Source organism: Homarus americanus, unplaced genomic scaffold (genome assembly GCF_018991925.1).
Source record: "Homarus americanus isolate GMGI-L3 unplaced genomic scaffold, GMGI_Hamer_2.0 scaffold18703, whole genome shotgun sequence".
Lineage (NCBI taxonomy): Eukaryota > Metazoa > Arthropoda > Malacostraca > Decapoda > Nephropidae > Homarus > Homarus americanus.
In genome coordinates this window covers 2283874-2304672 of record NW_024749779.1, presented here as the reverse complement: position 1 = coordinate 2304672, position 20799 = coordinate 2283874, and the positions used below count along the sequence as shown (strand labels likewise).

General features: G+C 42.7%; 1 protein-coding gene and 1 non-coding gene across 2 annotated transcripts in view; both read right to left on the bottom strand.

Annotated features, from left to right (window-relative positions):
• LOC121853909 (heart- and neural crest derivatives-expressed protein 1-like) overlaps window positions 1-18560 on the bottom strand; it is a 30210-nt gene extending 11650 nt beyond the window's left edge. The window contains exon 1 of the mRNA XM_042348302.1: window positions 17952-18560. Coding sequence (XP_042204236.1) covers window positions 17952-18530 — 579 coding nt within the window. The 5' untranslated portion in view covers window positions 18531-18560. The remainder of the gene's footprint in view (window positions 1-17951) is intronic.
• Window positions 8003-8074, bottom strand: Trnap-agg. Its single transcript has one exon. It is a non-coding gene; the product is annotated as a tRNA-Pro (tRNA).
• Window positions 18561-20799: the final 2239 nt, after the last annotated feature.

Here is a 20799-nt window from a genome sequence, read left to right as displayed (position 1 = left end):
TAGACATTTTTTTGTCGGCTCCAACTTTTGTATGAGTGTTTTTGTCGGCGTTGATGGTGAGGTCGCGGGTCGTGCAGGTGATTCATACAGTCATTAAGGCTGGAGTCCCTAATGGAAGTAATTGTGTGGAGATCGTTGCCTGGTCACGCCGGGTGATTACGACCCTAACAAGTGAATTAGTAAACATATATAATTACTGTGAAGGAGGAGGAGTCTACAATCATTTCCTGCTACTCTAATGAGGAACTCTTTAACAAGTCAACACTCACTCAGGTTACTTAACTTGTGACGGATCTACCACAACGATCGTCAGCTTTAGAACACTTCTCTCTTGCTGGACGTACAGGAATGACTTATAAACTCTATAGGAGGCAGACGAAGGATGGGGGAAATATAAATATAAAATGAGCTGGGAATGAATGCTGTAATATATCAAAAACAAAGAGAAATGAAAGGAGAAACAAAATAAAGAAGAGGATAATAAAGTACGAACGATACGAAGGAAGCAGTGTGATAATAATAGAGACAGGAAGACAGTAAGATACAGGAGATAAAAGGGAGGCGGTGCAATAATAATAGACAAAGAGAGACAGTCAGATTCGGGAGATAAAACGAAGACGGTGCAATAATAATAGAGACAGAAGGGCAGTAAGATATGGGAGATAAGAGGGAGGCGGTGTAAAGTGTGTCAGGGAGCCTCTGGGGGTTGGTGGAGGTGACGCTCAAGTGAGATGTGTCAGGTCCTCCGGTATTTCCCCAAGTGGTGGTGACCAGGTGCGTCCTGCAGGTGAGTCCCCCGGGGGAGGTTGGAGGAAGGAAGGTTTCGCAAACAGGTGGACAAGACATCAGGGGACAGTATCCGGGCGGAGGCGCTGGTGGTGCAGGTGTTGAGAGGCCCAGGAAACACGCGGTGAAATGGAGGCCACAGGAAGAATGTCTCTAGGTGTTAGTATTTCATGTCCCTCATCAGCACTTACACCCTGGTCTAGGTAGTGTATGTTAATTCAAGTTCCTCACCATCATTATGAGGAACTTCACCAACGTAGGAAGGTTTGTCTTACCTACGAGTACTAATCAATAATGTACTTGAATATCTCTCGTCCAATTTATACAGTATATAGATCAAGTGTCCCTCGTCCCTTGTGTAGTATAAGTATCTTTAAACCATCAGATAAAACTGAAGTCTCTCTCCTCCCCTGGCAGTGACCTACTTGATGAATACACCTATACTATTGTTGCTCGCCCCTCTACAACCCACGTCTTCCCACCTATACTCTCTTCTTCTTCCTCTACCTTCCCTAACCCCTTCCTTCATCCTTCTTCCACCTCCTCTCCTCCCTCCTCTACCTCCCCTCGTATCTTTCATCTACCTCCCCTCCTCTCCTCCTTCCCCCACTTCCCTTCTCCTCCTCCCCCTCCACCTACCCTCCCTTCCTTCTCTGGCTCTCCTCCCCTCATCCCTCCTCCACCTACCCTCCCCTCCTTACCCTTCCATCTCCCTTCCTGACTTTCCATTACCACAGACACTTACCCTCACGCCACACACTCGTCAGACACACTTGGTACCCACACCATGAGAAGTCACTTAACTTACCCAACAAAGCACACCCATAATTCTTCTTCGTTTACGATCTGACTAATGAGTATTTTCTAAAATAAATAAGTAAATAAATAAAACTTATCACAACCCTGAATTAAGACCCTTGAGATGCACTCCATTAACACCTGAAGTAAAATTAAGATAAGTGTTTCCTTTTAATGATCAGGTTAATTATACAGGTGATAAAACATTAATAAAGGTAAATAATTTTCCTGCTTGTGATAAGAACTCAACGATGAAGACACCTTGAGAGGAACCCTTTGTAAATACTGAGTAGCCATTAGTGATTGGTCATTATTTATAAAGTAGACATGAGAACGAGTTATGTGGGCGTGGTGTGTGGGCGTGGCGTGTGGGTGTGGTGTGTGGGCGTGGTATATGGGCGTGAATTAAACAACCATCCCCATCACCACCACCTGGCCTGGTCTACTCACTCCCTTTCGGTTGGACCTGTAAGGCCACTGTCTGGACCACTGGACCACCCGTGGCCCCCTTACACCTCCACCTGGATCACTGGACCACCCGCGGCCTCCTTACACTTCACCTGGACCACTGGACCACTCGCGGCCTCCTTACACTTCACCTGGACCACCCGCGGCCTCCTTACACTTCACCTGGACCACTGGACCACCCGCGACCCCCTTACACCTCCACCTGAACCACTGGACCACCCGGCCTCCTTACACTTCACCTGGACCACTGGACCACCGCGGCCTCCTTACACCTCCACCTGGACCACTGGATCACCTGCGGCCCCCACCTTCACCTGGACCACTGGACCACCCGTGGCCCCTCCACCCCTGGACCACTGGACCACCCGGCCCCTTACACCTCCTCCTGGACCACTGGACCCCCTGCGGCCCCCTTACACTTCACCTGGACCACTGGACCACCCGCGGCCCCCTTACACCTTCACCTGGACCGCTGGACCACCCGCGGCACCCCTCACAACGGCCAGCACTGTTTGTTGAAGCCGCTGCGGAAATCTGGACAGGTAATTACAGGTGGTGGCCGGCGGGGTAGGTAACCCTGTCATCTCGGGGGTGGGGTGGGGGGGGGTGGGTGGAGGGTTTGTTGTGTACTCTTTGTTTTCTTCTTTCTCTTCTGATCATTCTTCTTCTCTAACTATATCACTCACTTTTTCTTAGTTTTCATCACCACTGACCTACTCCTCATTTCTATTTTACATGAAGGTAGTCTAATGATATATCCAACTTGATATCGTGAGAGCAAAGTCGGTGTTTACATAACAACCTTCTTAATTTTCTCCCTCAACATATCATAAGATAACGTCATCGTGGTCAGCACTGCCTGACGTACGACCAGTCGCCTATGATCAGTCAACATTGACACAAACTGTCAATTACCAAAGAGAATTGGGCACCACTACTCACCACCCTTCACTACCTGCCCACCTCCCTTCCTCGTGGCCAGAGATACCCAGGTGCTCATTGTGTACTCTAGCATTCACTCCCTCATACCCGGCGACACCCAGGCGCTCACTTGTATAATTATGCATATATTTTTTTTCTTTATTAGTCTTTATATTTAAACAGAAGAGCTGCACGTGGCATCATAGATCACCTCACTATGTCTTGAACAATCTGTCTGCGTATTATATTAACGTACATCTTCCAATGTTCTTTAATGACCTTATAGAATCTATATCATTCTTATATTAACCACTATATATTTCACAGCCATGCGTCATCACTGGTAGTACAAACTGGTCAGTTACTTCAATTTTGTAACAGAGGAGGATAACTGTAGTCCACCCCTGGAATATTTCCTGTCCTACCTGTAAATTATCTGTTACAGATGACAGTGTGGTTCTGAGGGGTATTATTACTCACAACATGACCAATATACTCAAATTGGCTCTTCTCTTACTAACTAACATCCAGTTTATTACCCTACAATTATTTCGGGTCGCTGCAGGTGTTGAGCTGATTGACTGATACATTTTGATCTAGGTGTTCACTATGTAATATAATAGTTTCATTTCCGTTGGACTTTCCAAACAGATATGAGTACAGATACTTAACTCAGGCCTCTCAAATACTTTACCATAAGAAATTTCCTGTACCCATCTATATGAGTTCGTTGTTGCCAAGAGCAAAGTACGCAGGCACCTGGCATAGTTTGAATCCTAAATTAGAAGTGACCAGAAAGGCTACAAAACAACTTGGTTGCAAAAATTGCCCCAAATTCGAGAAAACAAACAAAACAGTAGGGAATATACCACCATATATGACATCATCACGCACTCATATAAATGTAAACTCAACCACTCTGAAAACTCGTAACAATACTGACAATAATACAGTATACAGCGACTGACACCCTTTTAACCTATAAGATTAATGTAATGTGAATTGGTATTTTCTCAGCTGCATTATTTTTTCACCTTTCCTCTTCTCTTGTCTCCCCTCCTACATCTCCCGGTCAGTGATGGCACAGGTGGATCCATAAGTCCATTATGATGTAGTGTATCGGGAGAAACACATGTGTGGAGAAACAAACACTGACCGCGTGACCAGTCTAACACATGTACAGTAGTAACAGCCAGGCTGTGTCTTGCCAACAAGCACTTGTTGCAGTTCAGTGTGTGCACGTACAGTGACACAGATCACTCGAAATGTACAGTATATGAGCAAGTCTATGACCAATAATTGGAAACTTCAAGGATAGGGAACATAACAGGGGCCATTGTTCAGAGGTTGTCTATCTGTTTCATTATCAACGATACCTTACCCAGAGTCCTGGGAAAATGTTATTAGTTTACATACAGTAGATAACTCGTATACTGTATAAGTATTGTGTACTTATCTATCACTCCGAGACAAAGATTAACATTTACACTTTTATAGCTTCGTGTTCGAGACATCAACTCTTAATATAAAAAAAAATGTTAACAGTAGTAGAAATACTACTCCATTAATGAGCCCCTCGTGTAGTAGCAATAAATATTTTAACAATAATAAATATTTTGTTCTCTTTGAAGTTAAACTCTACTAAACACTCATCCAAATGGGGCTTTATAGACTAGACTTATCGCTTCAACAAACTTTGGTTCATAAAAAATAAATATTTTTACCCGATACACTTTTCTAAAAATAAAAAGAGTAAAATACAATATTTTTGGGGAAATAAATTTGAAGCAATCAAACTTGTTCCACTACGCAAAAGAAATAATGAAAAAAAAGATGAAAGTGTCAGAAAGGTGGGAAAAGGTTGTAGTAAGATGAGAAGCATTAGTCGCCCCGCTAGAGAATAATTATGTTTGGTGAGGGTAATGTGCGGTCCACTGACCTAAGTGACCACTCCTCGTCCTGGGTCAACCACACAGTGCCAGGCCCTTCCCCTCACCCCTCACTCACCCCTTCCTCTCATACACCCTCATCCCATTCTCTCCCTCCACCTCGTCCCTAACTTGCCAACCAATTACAGCCTGGAATATAGGCTTAAGTATTTATCTATATATACAAACTAGTGTACTATATTATCACACACACACAAATACTAATTTTCGAATACAATTAATCCCTTACTTTACAGGGTGGACAAAACACTAAAATATCACACATACAAGGAGAGTAATGCAAAATTAGTAAAAATGACGTCAGTAACAATATTTACTTTGTTCTGAGCTAAGAGAAGTAGGGGTTTAGCCAGCTATAGGTGACCCTGTCCCCTATTCTCGTGACCGCACCCCACCCCCCATTCACTCCCCATAACCGCACGCCTGGGTGACAGCACCTCCCCCTCCCCTCCTCCATAACCGCAAGTCCTCGACTCGACAGTTTGTTTATGTAACTCGACACACAAGGACGATTTTTTCTGGTGTTTGTGGTCGAGTGTCGCCTTGCTCTTCCTGGTCGCGTTACATGGGAGGGTGCGCATGCGTCGGCTCCTCGCGTTAACATCATGCATTAAATTTGTCAACGGGTCTTGCTGAGTGATGTACTGAGTGGCTTCCATTAATGTTTAAAATGCGTCGGGTAACAGGACTCATACTCGTGTACTTTTATCAGTTGGTCGAATAATTGATGAGCACTTTTCTGTTGCACGTCTGTGAAGAGATCCAACTGATACATGCGTCGGTAGCTGTGGCAGGTAGTGTGCATCCTTAGACGCCTCAACTAAACACGGCAGAGGTGTCAGCCAATCAGATAGACAATGAGACTATATGAGGTGGAAGACCAGAGGAGTGAGGGCGAGGTTCGGGGCCAGGAGGAAGGTACTGTATCCTGTATAGGGCGGTGTATAGCTGGCCTTCACCCCCCTCTCATCTGTTAATGTTAAAACTGGAAGCACTGTTAACTGCCAACACTCATAAAATTATCGACTTCTTTATGAATAGACATTGTGCAATTAGTTAATGTAGCATGTAGTCTGTCAGTTAATTTTGTAACTAAGGATTGGGTAAACTCAAGTAACCTTAATGAATTTATTATATTATTCGTTATATCTTACGTACTTTTAAAATTAATTAAAGACACTATTTCTTAAGTTCAGTTAGGTGGACTCTCAATTTATGCGGCAGTACTAAGTAAGGCCAGAGAGAGGGTTTTGAACACTCAACCACAAACCAACTTAAACTGAATCTCAGGTCTCAAAGTCCAGTTTCAGTATAAATACCAATATTAATATAACAGTCAACATGTTCCTGATCAAAAAAGTAAAAGCTATATATATCAAGTGAAGATGATTTATGCCATCACCAAGAAACAAAGTAATGCTTCGCCAGCTGACTACCGTACTACGCCTAATGTCTACCTCATAAAAGTGTTTACTGTACCAGCCTAAGTTTTATCCGTCAAACAGTTATTAAGATAGTGGTGGGAGAACTCGCTTGTCCCGCCACCATACATATTGGCGAGTCACAGGAAGAAGAAAAATTATCAGGCGAGAAGTTATATACATTTGTTATTGTTCTTAAGCCTATTATTATTATTATTATTTTTATGATTATTATTATTATTATTATTATTATTATTATTATTATTATTATATTATTATTATTATTATTATTATTATTATTATTATTGCTCTATTAATGAGACCTTTTTATGGTGATTGATATTGTTTTAAAAAATCATAATTAGCCTACTGTACTGTTAAACCTCCATTCATTCTGACATTATATACTGAGAGATCGCACTTCCCTCTCCAGTACACAACTTTACTTTAATATTCCCCTGCAAACTTCATTAGAATATACTGACATTCTCCCTAGACCTATCACCAGACTGAGCTAACAGCAAAACATACTTTACATACAATAGATGTGATCGGTCTTACGAAATACCCAAATGAACCCAAATATATCCAACTGAAAGTCAACTTACCCAACTGAAGCCACAGAGTACATCAGTGAGGTTAAAAAAGTTTGGATAAGGCTTGAGGACGAGAAGTACATCTTGTATGTGATATGTGAAGTGAAAACTTTAGAAGATTCAACACCAATGTGTGACAATTTTGTAGAGTTCGGCAGTGACCCTTTTGGTTGGTGTTACCGTTAAGTGATATATTTCTTTGGAATTCTTACGCTCATTATAGCTCCCTTTATCTTTATTGACAGGAAGAGTACCACCCTTAAAACACTCTCTGGCTGCCGCCCGCTCTCCCAGGTAAACATTCACATTTTTCACATTCATTTCACCATGATTTCTCCTAACTTGTATTTATAATCAATTGCGAGGGTAGATGAAGACTTACTTATTATTGAAAATCGCAGTACTGTAGTAGTTCTCTAATGGTCGATATATATACACAACGGACTCTCTTATTAAATAGTAATACCTTTTGTTCTCGTTGTTGTTAACCACGTGTTTGTTTGTTTTATGGATATCCACAGGGTTGGTTGTATGTGTAGTACACCAGGCCGAATTTTAGGGGAAAAATCCGAAATATGTTGTCACCATCACTATGACACGATTATCCTTAACGAATAACAACGGTCAAAACTTTCTGTGTAAAATTCCTTGGAAATTATCTAAGATACATAATGTACTGAATAAACATAATGCGACAATTTTAATGACAAAGGTTCATTAGATAATGAAGCGTCGCTTCATTGATGAGATGTGATCCAGGGGCTGGTGCAGGTTTGTCTCTTCAATGTACATTTTTATTTTTGCAAAACTAAGAATATTGTCAATAAATGTGTTGACTACACCATAATCATGTTGTATATGAAGAGCGAATTATACAAGCACTATACAACTGGTCGCACTCGACACATGAACACTCCACACGGAGGTAGAACAGGTGAGTGTAATGTGTGGGAGAACACTAGAACATAAGAACGGAGGAAACTGCATCAGCTCATACTAGGCAGCCCCGTCTACACCCAACATCTTTTACTCGTATATCCGTCCAACCTATAAAACATTATCAGGGCCTGACCGGGAGTTGAACCCGGGACCTCTCGCACCCTAAGCGAGAATCATACCACTAGACCATCAGGCCGCTGATAACTTTAGACGGTAAAATCATACACATTTCTACGTTATTCTTATCTTACTCCTTGTTTGTATTTACTTTTCCAAAAGGAAGTTGATTTCCTCAAATTTAAAAAGGTAGAAGATACAACCTTCGGGTAGTAGAATGTGTGTGTGGGGAGGGGGAAGTATTACCTAGGAAGTTTTTAGGAAAATCATTGTTAACATTTTGGTGCAATCTGGCATATACAGTATAGTAGTAGGTGTTGATGGTTGACATTTAGAATATTTTGAAAGGAAGGTCTCGCAGTGTTAAAAAATGTTAGAGCAAATTTGCTTTAAATTTTTAAGCAGCTTTTTTTTGCAATTTTGTGCTTTTGTGTGTTTATAATATCTTGTGTATTTGGTACTAGAGTCATATATAATACTGTTGAAGTTATTGTTGTTAGAATACTTCGTGATTAATTACTAACGGTTTGTAATCTATAATGCATTACGAACTTTACTGGAACATTATTATTATTATTATTATTATTATTTGTATTATTATTATTCTTGTTATGCACTAGCTTATCATGTAATTTATAAACAATGTAATTAAGTGGCTTACAGTGAACCTCTATTAAAACTAATTGTGACTTTAAATAGGAAAAAGTGTCTGGTGGTATTTATGATAAACGTGGATATGCTTTTGGAAAACTGAGTATGAGTGCTTCATGAAGAATGAGACACTCCCATTATGAATCCACCACTGTCATCACTTCACAAACAGTAATATCAAAGGTTACCGGGTGATACAATTACGGCTTTAGTAACGGCAAGGGTGAATCAGGCTCTTGTAATAAACACACATAGCACACACATCAACCGACCCGAGGGTGTGTCCAGAGGCAGGAGTGTGGTGTTAACTGAAGACAAACGTTCTTCACACGAACTGGAGTCTAACAAAAAGCTATTATGGTCCCCAAGTGATATTTTAAACCACTTTGGTCTCCCCAGCAGACCAGGTAGGAAGCTAATTACCATAATTATGGGCAGGTAGTGAGAAGGGTAGAGGGCCTGTAGGCCTACTCTCCCGCCACCTCCTCACTCTTTCCGCGAAATATTTACCGCGCACGGTCGGTCTTGGCCCAGGTGTGAGAGCCGCCAGGTAGTAAGCTAATTGGCTGATAATTGGTCAGTGGGCGGAGCTGAGTGACACCCGCGAAGGTGATTGGCTGTCATTACGCGCTCTCCTGGGGGGGTACCGCCCCGTGATCTACCACAATGAAACAGAGAGGCAATACAATTTTGTGTTTCCTGTGGGGGGCTGATCGCCGTACTGCCTCTTATTTACACAGCTCATGTGGAACCCACAGTGTGGTACACCCGCACTGACTAGGCCGCACATGTCGCATATCGGCTAGATCTGAATTTAATGAATTTATAGACAATCAATTAATTATCAACATGTAAAATAATAAAACCGTTTAATGCCATGAAAAAACATCCGAATCCTGCTTTGATAGAGGAATAAACCAGTAGTTTAGCATCACTTTGTTCTAGACACAACACACTTATAAGGTGGAGCGAAAAGGTGACAAGATGTATTATGTGTATTAAAAATAACACAGGTATTAAGACAAGTTGTGTCATGAGAGTAACTTTTGGACTACTAGTAACGTTGTGTATTGTATGTAGGTCTGGGCTAAGAGGGCCGGGGGAGTTAAGAGGGTCAGGGGAGTTAAGAGGGTGGGGAGTTAAGAGGTAGGGGAGTTAAGAGGGTAGGGAGAGGGTAGGGGGAGTTAAGAGGGTAGGGGAGTTAAGAGGGAGCAGAGGGTAGGGGAGTTAAGAGGGTAGGGGGAGTTAAGAGGGTAGGGGAGTAAGAGGGTAGGGGGAGTTAAGAGGTAGGGGAGTTAAGAGGAGGGGAGAGGGTAGGGGAGTTAAGAGGGTAGGGGAGTTAAGAGGGTAGGGGAGTTAAGAGGGTAGGGGGGGGTAGTTAAGAGGGTTAAGAGGGTAGGGGGAGTTAAGAGGGTAGGGGAGTTAAGAGGGTAGGGGGAGTTAAGAGGGTAGGGGGAGTTAAGAGGGTAGGGGAATTAAGAGGGTAGGGGGAGTTAAGAGGGTAGGGGAGTTAAGAGGGTAGGGTGAGTTAAGAGGGTAGGGGAGCAAGAGGAGTTAAGAGGGTAGGGGAGTTAAGAGGTGGGGAGTTAAGAGGGTAGGGGAGTTAAGAGGGTCGGGGAGTTAAAGAGAGTCGGGGAGTTAAGAGGGTAGGGAGTTAAGAGGGTCGGGGAGTTAAGAGGGTCGGGGAGTTAAAGAGAGTCGGGAGTTAAAGAGGGTCGGAGGAGTTAAGAGGGTCGGAGGAGTTAAGAGGGTCGGGGAGTTAAAGAGGGTCGGGGGAGTTAAGAGGGTCAGGGGAGTTAAAAGAGAGTCGGGGAGTTAAAGAGGGTCGGGGAGTTAAGAGGGTCGGGGAGTTAAAGAGAGTCGGGGAGTTAAAGAGGGTCGGAAGAGTTAAGAGGGTCGGGGGATAAGAGGATCCGACGCGTTTTAAGAGGAAGGTAGACAGAGGGAGGAGTTGAGGGAAGGGGAGGGAGGGAGGGGTGGAGGGAGGGAGGGAGGGAAGACCACTAACAACACCAGTAGAGCCAACAGGTCATTACAACAAGAAGGAGTTGTTTGTCCCTCACCCCCCAACGCCACTCCCTGGGGACCCCTCGCTCAACCCCCCTTTGTTCCTGGGGTTTTAGGGCCTTCCTCCTCCTCCTCCTGCTCCCCTCACTCATCCAGGTTAATGTTATGTTTTCCCTTTGCTCTGTGTGTGTGTGTGTGTGTGTGTGTACTTTACGTCATACGGTATACATTATTTGTGCATATTTGTATGTATAAAATATGTATCTGTGGCTTTGTGTATGTATTTCTCTTTACGTGAGTGTGTATGTCTAAGTGTGTATGATTATAACTAACTGTATACAAACACTCCCCAGTATACACCAGCCTCCGTAGAACATTTATACAGGCTCAGCTGCAGCGATTTACTTATAACTTATCCCACACTACACGCTCCTAACTTTTAATCTCCTCAAACACTTATACTTTATATATCCGCATTGGTTGTTTTCCTCTCACTGTATTATTTAAGAATTGAATTTATTAAGTATAAATATTTTTAGATTAATTATATAGCCGTTTCTTCTTCCCTGATGATGGTGAAGTAGTGAGTGAAGATACAATGTGGTGGATAAGTGTGGTGGTGGTGGTGGTGCTGGACATGGTTTGAATGTGGTGCACGTCTGTGACTTAAGTGTCTAACCCGCATTTTTCTCCCAATTCGAGAAATTCTGCTATGGGTAAAAAAAAAAAGTGCCGTCGTAATCAAACTTACCAAAATTAACCCAAAACTAATATAACATATTTTATAAAGTAGAGATCGATCAGAAAAATAATGACGTTGAAAGTCGCCCCTGCGCCTGAGACTCCTACACAACAATCATCCTGATGGTGTCCGGTTATGTTACTGCAATTTGCCTTTTCAAGGAAGCGTTTTGGGTATGCGAAAGGATTATTATTATTATTATTATTATTATTATTATTATTTTTATTATTATTATTTTTATTATTATGCTGATAATAACTCCATAACTTTCACAAGTCCATAACTGCACCAAAAGAGAAAAGATAACCAACAACAGGACACACTGCGTGACCAGCTGGTGACCAGGTTGAGTGGTGACCACCAGTCAGTGAAGGTAACACCAGAGTGTCACACTCAATCAGTGTGTCACTCTTATCAAGACTTTGTCGTGACGGTGTGTGACGCAGCAAGAGTATTATATGTCATTACTGAATCACGGCAAAGGTCACCAAGTCACGGGTCACACCCACACCAAATATCATTGGCCAAATTACCCCTGAGTGAGAGACGAAAACTGCGGGGGCAGGACGCGGGTCGCTCTACCACCATCATCTCGCTCTATCACCTAACGAGACTCAGTAATTGATATGATAACTCGCTGTTTCAGCAAGATCACAGTAATCTCCGCGGGCAAGTTAGCATTAGGGAGAAACACAGTAATTATGAACGGGCACCGAGAGCGTGTGCTGCTTCACACACCAACAAAAACTGTCCGCCATGATAACTGTTGGCCACCTCCCACCTCCTGCTTCCCTGTTGACTTAATACTACCATCATGTTTACCTCATAACTCACCCTCACTCCTCCACCTCATGCCACTCACTCCTCCACCTAACGCCTCCCATCCACTTCTCCCACTCACCCTCTTAACTACTCAGCTAAAGTAAGCTCACACATCACTAGCTTATTATAGGTAAGAAAATGTCGTACTGTGATTGTTGTCTTATTTAGATCTCTACACTACTGACGGTGTTTTGCCAGTGTAGGATCTCTACTCATCTGAGCTATCCTCTACCCGTCGGGGGATGTCCTCCACCGGTCGGGATAATGCCTGGGTAGCTGAGGGGCAACAGTACGCGAGGCGAATATGATTATATAAAGTATATAATATATATATATATATATATATATATATATATATATATATATATATATATATATATATATATATATATATATATATATATATATATATATATATATATATATATATATACACACACATGTATATATATATGTGCGGGTCGGTGTTGACTCAGCCAAGGTCTTAACTGTGGAGGTGCGAGGCAGGAGGAGGGAGGGAGGGAGGGGAGATAAATGAAGGGATAGGTTGATAATTTCAAATAATCTGACAGAAAGATTAAATGAAACAGGAAAAAAAAAATCTATATATCAAAAGAGATAAATTTATGAAGAAGATGTGACAAAAATAAGACAAAGAGAGAGAGAGAGAGAGAGAGAGAGAGAGAGAGAGAGAGAGAGAGGTGGTCAGTATAGTTGAGAGGCGCACTAACAACGTCTCAAGGGATGAGAACCTCTAATGAGCGGCGTTATTTAGTTCCTCCCTCACCTACACCCACTACACCCTCCTCATACACTATACCCACTACACCCTCTTCTACACCCACTACAACCTCTTTTACACGCACTACACCCTCTACACTCTCCTCATACACTACACCCTCCTCATACACTATACCCACTACACCCTCTTCTACACCCACTACAACCTCTTCTACACGCACTACACCCTGTACACTCTCCTCATACACTACACCCACTTCACCCTCCTCATACACAACACCCATTACACCTTCATATACTCTATACACCCACAACGCCATTTCCTCCAAATTACACCATTTACACCGACACCTTTTTTTCCTTTACAGTCATCCTCATTACAGTACACTTAAAAACACCCATCTACCTTACACCACACCTTTTACCTCACCTGTGTAGGATACTATGATAGAGGCGGCGGTCACGGGATCTGCATGGTGGTGAGGCAGTTTGGTACATACTCGTAATTAGAGGCAGTTGTGGCACTAGAGGCAGTAAACCCATAGTGACCACAAGACGAGGCAATATGAAGCGTCTTACTCACTATATATTATAACTCTCTATTTGTACTCTGTCCCTGGGTCCTGTACTCTATCCAACCTGTGCTATGAACTGTGTACTCTTGTCTCTGTGTCCTGTACTCAACCCGTGTCATGATATATATCGTTCTTAGTCTCTTGTTCGGCATCCAATCATCTCCTCACATTTACAGATTGAAAACTTCATGTAGAAATTGATAATGATTTTTCTATTCTCCTGCTCCTCGTGTTCACATCCTCCTTAATCAATTTTTTTTATGTGTGAGTTGTTGAGTTGGCGACTTGTTACCTCCAGCTAGTGTGATCTTATAAAATATAATAATAATAATGATAATACTACTACTACTACTACTAATAATAATAATAATAATAATATAATAATAATAATAATAAAAGACAGGCGCTCAACGGCTGCTTTCATGAAAAACAATGTGTGACAAAAATGAAAGCTGTCTTAGTATAAGATGTCCACGAGGGTGAGATCTTTCAGTGGAAAAAATCGGGAGATAGAAATAAAATATTTTATTTTTATTTTCCTTTGTCCTGGGGTGAGGGGAGGTGCAGGCTACTCCTCCCTTTTTGTAAGGTTGGTGCGCCTCACTTAATAAACCATGAGTACATTACTGTTTTTTAGAAGTATAAGCAGATGGCGAAAGCAAAACATAATTTACGTCAAACATAAATTTAGAGCCTAAAGACTGACCTGCCGACAACCGCCTGAGGAGGTTGACAAAGAACCATCAGGAAATATTACACTACTAAAAAATATTTATTTAATATTATAACGGCCTAATAATACATCGCTGATAAGTTTTATGCCATGGTCAAGTGAGAACGTGATTTCCTGTAGACGGCAACACTCACAAGCGAGCTAAGAAATATAATGTTCTTACGGCGACACTCGTTGACCAGGCCATCACGGAACACCGCTCAGTATTCACAACAAATCCTCAGGTATCTCTGCCATATACAGGTAATAGGTCTTCCTTATTCAAAATTTTAGTGTTCGTCATGTGCACGGTGCCACTTGCCCCTGACTCTCAAGGTACGATACACGGGAAGTCCTTAGACAGAAATCCCGGAAGGTTAGAGTCACATTGTCATTTTTGGTAGATTATTATTTATTCTTGTACTCAGCGTAAGATTGTGGTACTGCAGATCGGAATAGCTAAAGACAGCCAACGTAGCCAGAGTCGAACAGGATTCTTTTTTTATTTAATATTAGCGAAGGTCCTCAGTGCCTATAGGCCAGATTGACTGATCTGAAATATTTTAATCTGAAAACATTGATAATACGCGATGAATGTATATACTGTGTGCAACAAATCATACACTCAGACCACACAAACAAAAGAAAACTATTTGCGTTACTGGCAACAAGGTGACATAGGGTGTACAATAAACTAACCGCTCCCACACAAAAGCTAAAACTGAATTAAAATTATTTATTGTAACTAAACCATTGGATAAATTCCACATTTGTAACTTTCACCAAAGATCAATAACAAAGAAAGTAAAACAAACACAATCAGCGACCAAAAACAAGTAAAGAAAATCACAAGTAAATACTCAGAGAAAGATCGTTCATTAACAAACAATAACACGGAGATGAACAACACCACAACCTACAGAGAAAATGACAATAACAACTTCTGAAATTAAACATACCAACAAACCATGACTGAAGGATCACAAACAACACGAGAGACAGAGACCTTCACAAACAAACCAGAAAAATAAAGTGTTCAGACAGAGACCCAAACAAACAAACCACGTCACAAGCAACTAAAATCATGATTATAAAAGCACATGACACAAACACCAGTGACAACCCATACACAAACATAAATACCAACCAATGACACAAAAACTAATAATAGGGTCAGGGGTCACATAAACCACAGGTCAGAGTCACATAAACCATGGGTCAAAGGTCACATAAACCATGGGTCAGTGGTCACATAAACCATGGGTCAAAGGTCACATAAACCATGGGTCAAAGGTCACATGAACTATGAGTCAGAAGTCACATAAGCCAAGGACTAGAGGTCACATAAACCGACGCCTGAGGTCACATATCCGATGGAAAAAAGTAAATGCAATCCAAGGTCAAACAAACCACAGTGTAAAACCGGTATAGGTGACACAAACCACGACCTATACTCCACACTGAACGCTAAAACAACACCACACATCCAGTTGGTCGTAGGTGTAAGACAAACGTTCAGGAAACTCGTTCAAGTCGTTTACATAGTTTTCTACCGAGGCTCTTAACCCTTCCACCTGAGTACAAGGAATTAATGCACTGAGGAAGATATTCTAACCGCTTGAGTACAATGACTTTATCCCTTGATTACAATATCTTAACCCTTTGAATAGGTTAATATATTTCCTTGAGTTCGATGACATTGTACTCAAGGTTAGGTTAGGTTATATTGTGTTATATAGCTTTCTACCAAAAATAATTGTGTGTAATAAATTTCTTTAAGAACGACGGGTCTGTGGTATATAATGAATATTTTAGGGGGGTTATAATTGATGTTTTTAGTTGAATGTTATAAAAGCTTTTTGTAACTAGTGTTTTCGATAATAACTCTACCTAATAATAACCACTGCGTTACTCCGTACAACTAGTCACAGACGTAACTCATCATGTGACCATTACCATCAGGACATTGGTGTTATTATGTTATTACTGCACTCCAATAACTATGGTCTTTAAATGCATATAACGAGGTACAGTACATCAGAGCGACAGCGTAATTTCTATACACCATCTCGGCGCCGACACTGTGAGGTTCCTTGTGTACGGGTCTCCTCTGAGCTGAATAAAATCATCTAGCATTAGCCAAATAAAATAGTAAAAACGACGTCCCCATAATGAAGGGATTAAGAGAGACAGAAATTTATCGTACGATTCTCTGTTAATTTTGGAGGTAAGCATCACGACTTTTTATTGATCCTTATGTCTACTGTATGTCTATTGCCGTCTGACCAGCGACCTTGTGTCACTGTTATGTCTCCTCTTTATTGTATTTTCTCTTATTATATATAAACAAAACTCAATTCCTTCCCTTTTATTACTTTTCATCAACATTTTTGTCATCTTCGTCACTCGTAATTTTGATAATTTCGTAATACTAAGTTGTGTTACCGGAAGTGGATTGTTTACAACTCGGGTTCAAAGAAAGTGAGAGCTATTAATATATGTTTTGGCTGTTTTATTATGATTATTATTATTATTACTATTATTATTATTATTATTATTAGTAGTAGTAGTAGTAGTAGTAGTATTATCATTATTCCTAATATTATTATCATTTTCATTGGCATACTTTTGGGTTTATTATATGATGATTAATACAACTAAAAAAATTCGTTATACTTATTATTATTATCATTTTTGTTATCAATCGTTATTATTATTATCATTGTTAGTATTTATATCATTTTATGCATTATCACTTTTCTTACCATTCCCGTCATTATTATACTTCACCATTACTACACCATCATCTGACCTTCACTACACCCACCCTTCACCATCATCTCATCACTATGATTCACCACCCAAGAACAACACCATCTTACCCACAGATTAGTCCAATTTTATCAGCGTGGATGAACACGCTCACAGTGCATAATAATAATAAAACAAGTCAAAGGGCCAATTTACACGAGAGCATAAAACGTGACCTCCCCTATATCCGTACCCAGTCCCATTTTCCTCGCTTCTGGTTAAGTTAGGTTAGGTTTGATTGTGTCAATTTGATTAATGCTGATGTTGTTCACAAATAATTTTCTGTCTGTTCAAGTTGTTGACATATAACGAACTAGTGCTGTATTCGTGTGTGCTAACAAGTCCTCGTCTCACTGGGTCAAATATTGGTTGTGTTGGATACCATTAAAGGGACGCCATTGTAAATCACAGACACATACTTGTTTTTGAAGTATTTTTATTGTATTAAATGATTTGCTGAATCAACCTGCCTTGTCACACTACGGGATCTCACTGACACATGTGTCGGATTTGACCTTCTTTCAGCACCTGAGTTTTTAACATCTGATCTTACCGGAGTCAGATTTTAAGAGGACTTCCTGGCAGCGTGTGTTTGTATATCATCATAATTATGTGGTGGTGACTGAGGAGGGGAAGGGGGTGTGTGGGAGCTGTGCCAAACAGTGATGAGTTGAAGACTTTTAGTCACTGAACTACGCTGTCTGGTGCCACAAAACTACAGCTGAGGCAACTGTCTGGTGCCACAAAACTACTGCTGAGGCAACTGTCTGGTGCCACAAAACTATAGCTGAGGCAACTGTCTGGTGCCACAAGACTACAGCTGAGGTAACTGTCTGGTGCCACAAAACTACTGCTATGGTGCCCGGTGTAACTAGACGCTCACCGTAACACTCACCTTGTCATGATGGGCGGGTTGTTGGGTGGTAGGGTTGGTCCTGGGTCTGGGCGGCAGGTCGGCACGGAAAGGCTCGGGCGGCGGGGCGGGCTGGGCGTCCTCAGCGTGAAGGACCTCCATGAGGTAAGCGATGTAGGAGGTGGCGAGGCGCAGGGTCTTGATCTTGGAGAGTTTGGTGTCAGAGGGCACGTTAGGGATGCACTCCCTTAGCTCGGCGAAGGCGTTGTTGATGCTCTGCGTTCGTCGCCGCTCCTTCTTGTTGGCGGACGACCGTCGCTTCACCACCCTCCCGCACCCGTCCACCATCTCGATGGTGTAGTCCCCGCCAAGGTCGTGGGGGGACCCGGGCCCTACCACGAACCCCCCAGACACCCCATACTCAGGGCACGCCACCGCCACCTCCGAGGAATAGCCTGGAGAGTAGCCTGCAGGCGTGTAGCCCCATCCCGGGTACAAGGCCTGCCCTGGGGGGCTAGGGTGGGAGTAATAGGGAGAATAGAGCGCCTCGGGGGAGGGCGTCGCCCCCATGGCGGCGTGGCCGTAACTCTGCGGCATCGAGTACCCTCCTACTAAACTCATCTTCACTCACACTGACCTCCACGGCCCAAAGGTTCAACAACAAGTGCCAAGTCTCGAGTCAGACACCATCATACCTACTCAAGATAGAACAAGCCAAGCTCCGCCCACCCTCGGTATTTCGCCGTCGTCATTGGTCTATCAAGTTACTAGACACCGCCCAATTTGTTTTCCATCGGCCCAGGGCAGCCAATGGCAAGGCAGTGGGCGGAGCGTTGGGGTGACGTATGGGCGCGACAATGATGATACTTGTAACTCAATTATGGTAAATTAGTGCCCGTTTCCCGCGCACTTTACTGGATTAGCCCCGCTGTAGGAGTGACTTAGGAAGCCATAAGTTGCGAGGGTACTGGAGACCACCGCTAAATTACCCCCTTGAAATGAATGATTCTTAGGTCTGTTTGGTTAATAATTACTCCTCCACCTTGGCCCCCAGACCAAGACAAAGCGCATAGCCATCACCTCCCACTGTAAGACACCAACACTGGTGAGCGCCCCACCAACTAATTCCCACACACGGTTAATTACTTCCTTTTGGCGGTCACATATGGCAACAATCGTATATTTAAGGCAAAGCGATCCTATTATCAGAAAAAAATTGCTCACCACACTTAGGAAATTATACATTACATATATTCACGGAAAAGGAAACTAAGATCTAAGAGAGGAAGCAAACTTATCTCGGCTGGCAGTTCCGCTCTCCTGTGACGTGTGTTGATATTTCCTATATGAAACACGCTAGCAGGAAGTGTGGACATGTTTATGTGTGATTAATAATAAAGGAAGGAGATGTGTACACACCACCTCCCCCCCCCCCTCTTGCTGCTATGCGTACAGCCTCTCCCCCCCTCCCAGCTCCCATGAAACGGGGGTGGGGGGTGATAGGTGGAGGGTGGTAGGAAGAGTGTTTTAGCTGATGGGTGACCAGTGTGGGTGGCGGAAAGAGGTATTATAGGTGGTAAGTGGCCAATGTGGGTGGTGTGAGGGACGAGATGGGGTATCATATGGGTGGCTAATATGGATGGCATGATGGGTGAGAGGGGAGGGAAAGGAGAGGGAGGGAAGGGTGTGGGGAGGGCGGGGGGGTAGGGACAGTGAAGATGGCCGCCCAGGTATACAATAATGGTAGTGAGTGTGGAAGGTGTAGGTCGATACTCCTCCTCTCATTCCTCAAAGGTCTTCCTCCTCCCTCTGTGTTTGTTGCTCTGTAAAGTCGTGTCTTCCTGCGTGGGACCTGGAATTCACGTGGGTTTTATTTTCGGAGTTTATGATACGAACAGCGGAAATGTGTGTGTGTGTGTGTGTGTGTGTTGAGGGGAAATAGTGGATGAAAGTGGAGAGGAATAAAGTTGACTCATCTCTATATTAATAACTGTATAATGATATCAAAGCGTCCACACACAATACAATACCTATAATTAATAAAGCATTCTAAAATATTATCTTAATATATTGCAGTTCACCTTACGCGTCTAACCTAAGATTGTATTTTTATTTTATTTTATATAGTGTGGATGTATATTGTAAAAGTGCTGTATATGTACCTATCACTGGGGCCTAAATTCGAGGTTATTTGTGTACTTGTAACTTTTTGTGACGAGCGAAGGTCTAGGATGTACAATAAACTAGCTTGCTCCGCCTCTTTCCTATACCCATGCACCTTCATCCACCTCCTTAGCCATCCACGTCTCCTGCCAACCACCTTCATTCACTTTTCCTGTCACCCAGTTTCACCTATTCCTCCCCAGCCATCCATACACCTTTACCCACATCCCCAGCCATTCATTTTCACCCACCTCCCCAGCTATCCACCTTTACCCACCTCTCCAGCCATCCATCTTCACCCACCTCCCCAGCCATCCACCTTTACCCACCTCTCCTGCCACCCACCTTCATTCACCTCCCCAGCCATCCATCTTCACCCACCTCCCCAGCCATCCATCTTCACCCACCTCCCCTGCCATCCACGTTCACCCACCTCCTCAGCCATCCACCTTCACCCACATTCCCTGCTATCCACCTTCACTCACCTCTCCTACCACCCACTTTCATCCATAAACAAAGTTGACGTCACCCATTCTACCCTCCCACCATCTAACACACCTGACATCCTTTCCCCATAGTACACCCTAACGTCGCTCCATCTCAACCACCCATATTAGCCACCCACTACCCGTAATACACCCCTTCCGCAAATCCCCACCCACCCACTCTCTCTCTTTCCGCAAGGGGTTACCTTCAGCTAAACAAGATGCCCTATAATTTTGGGAAA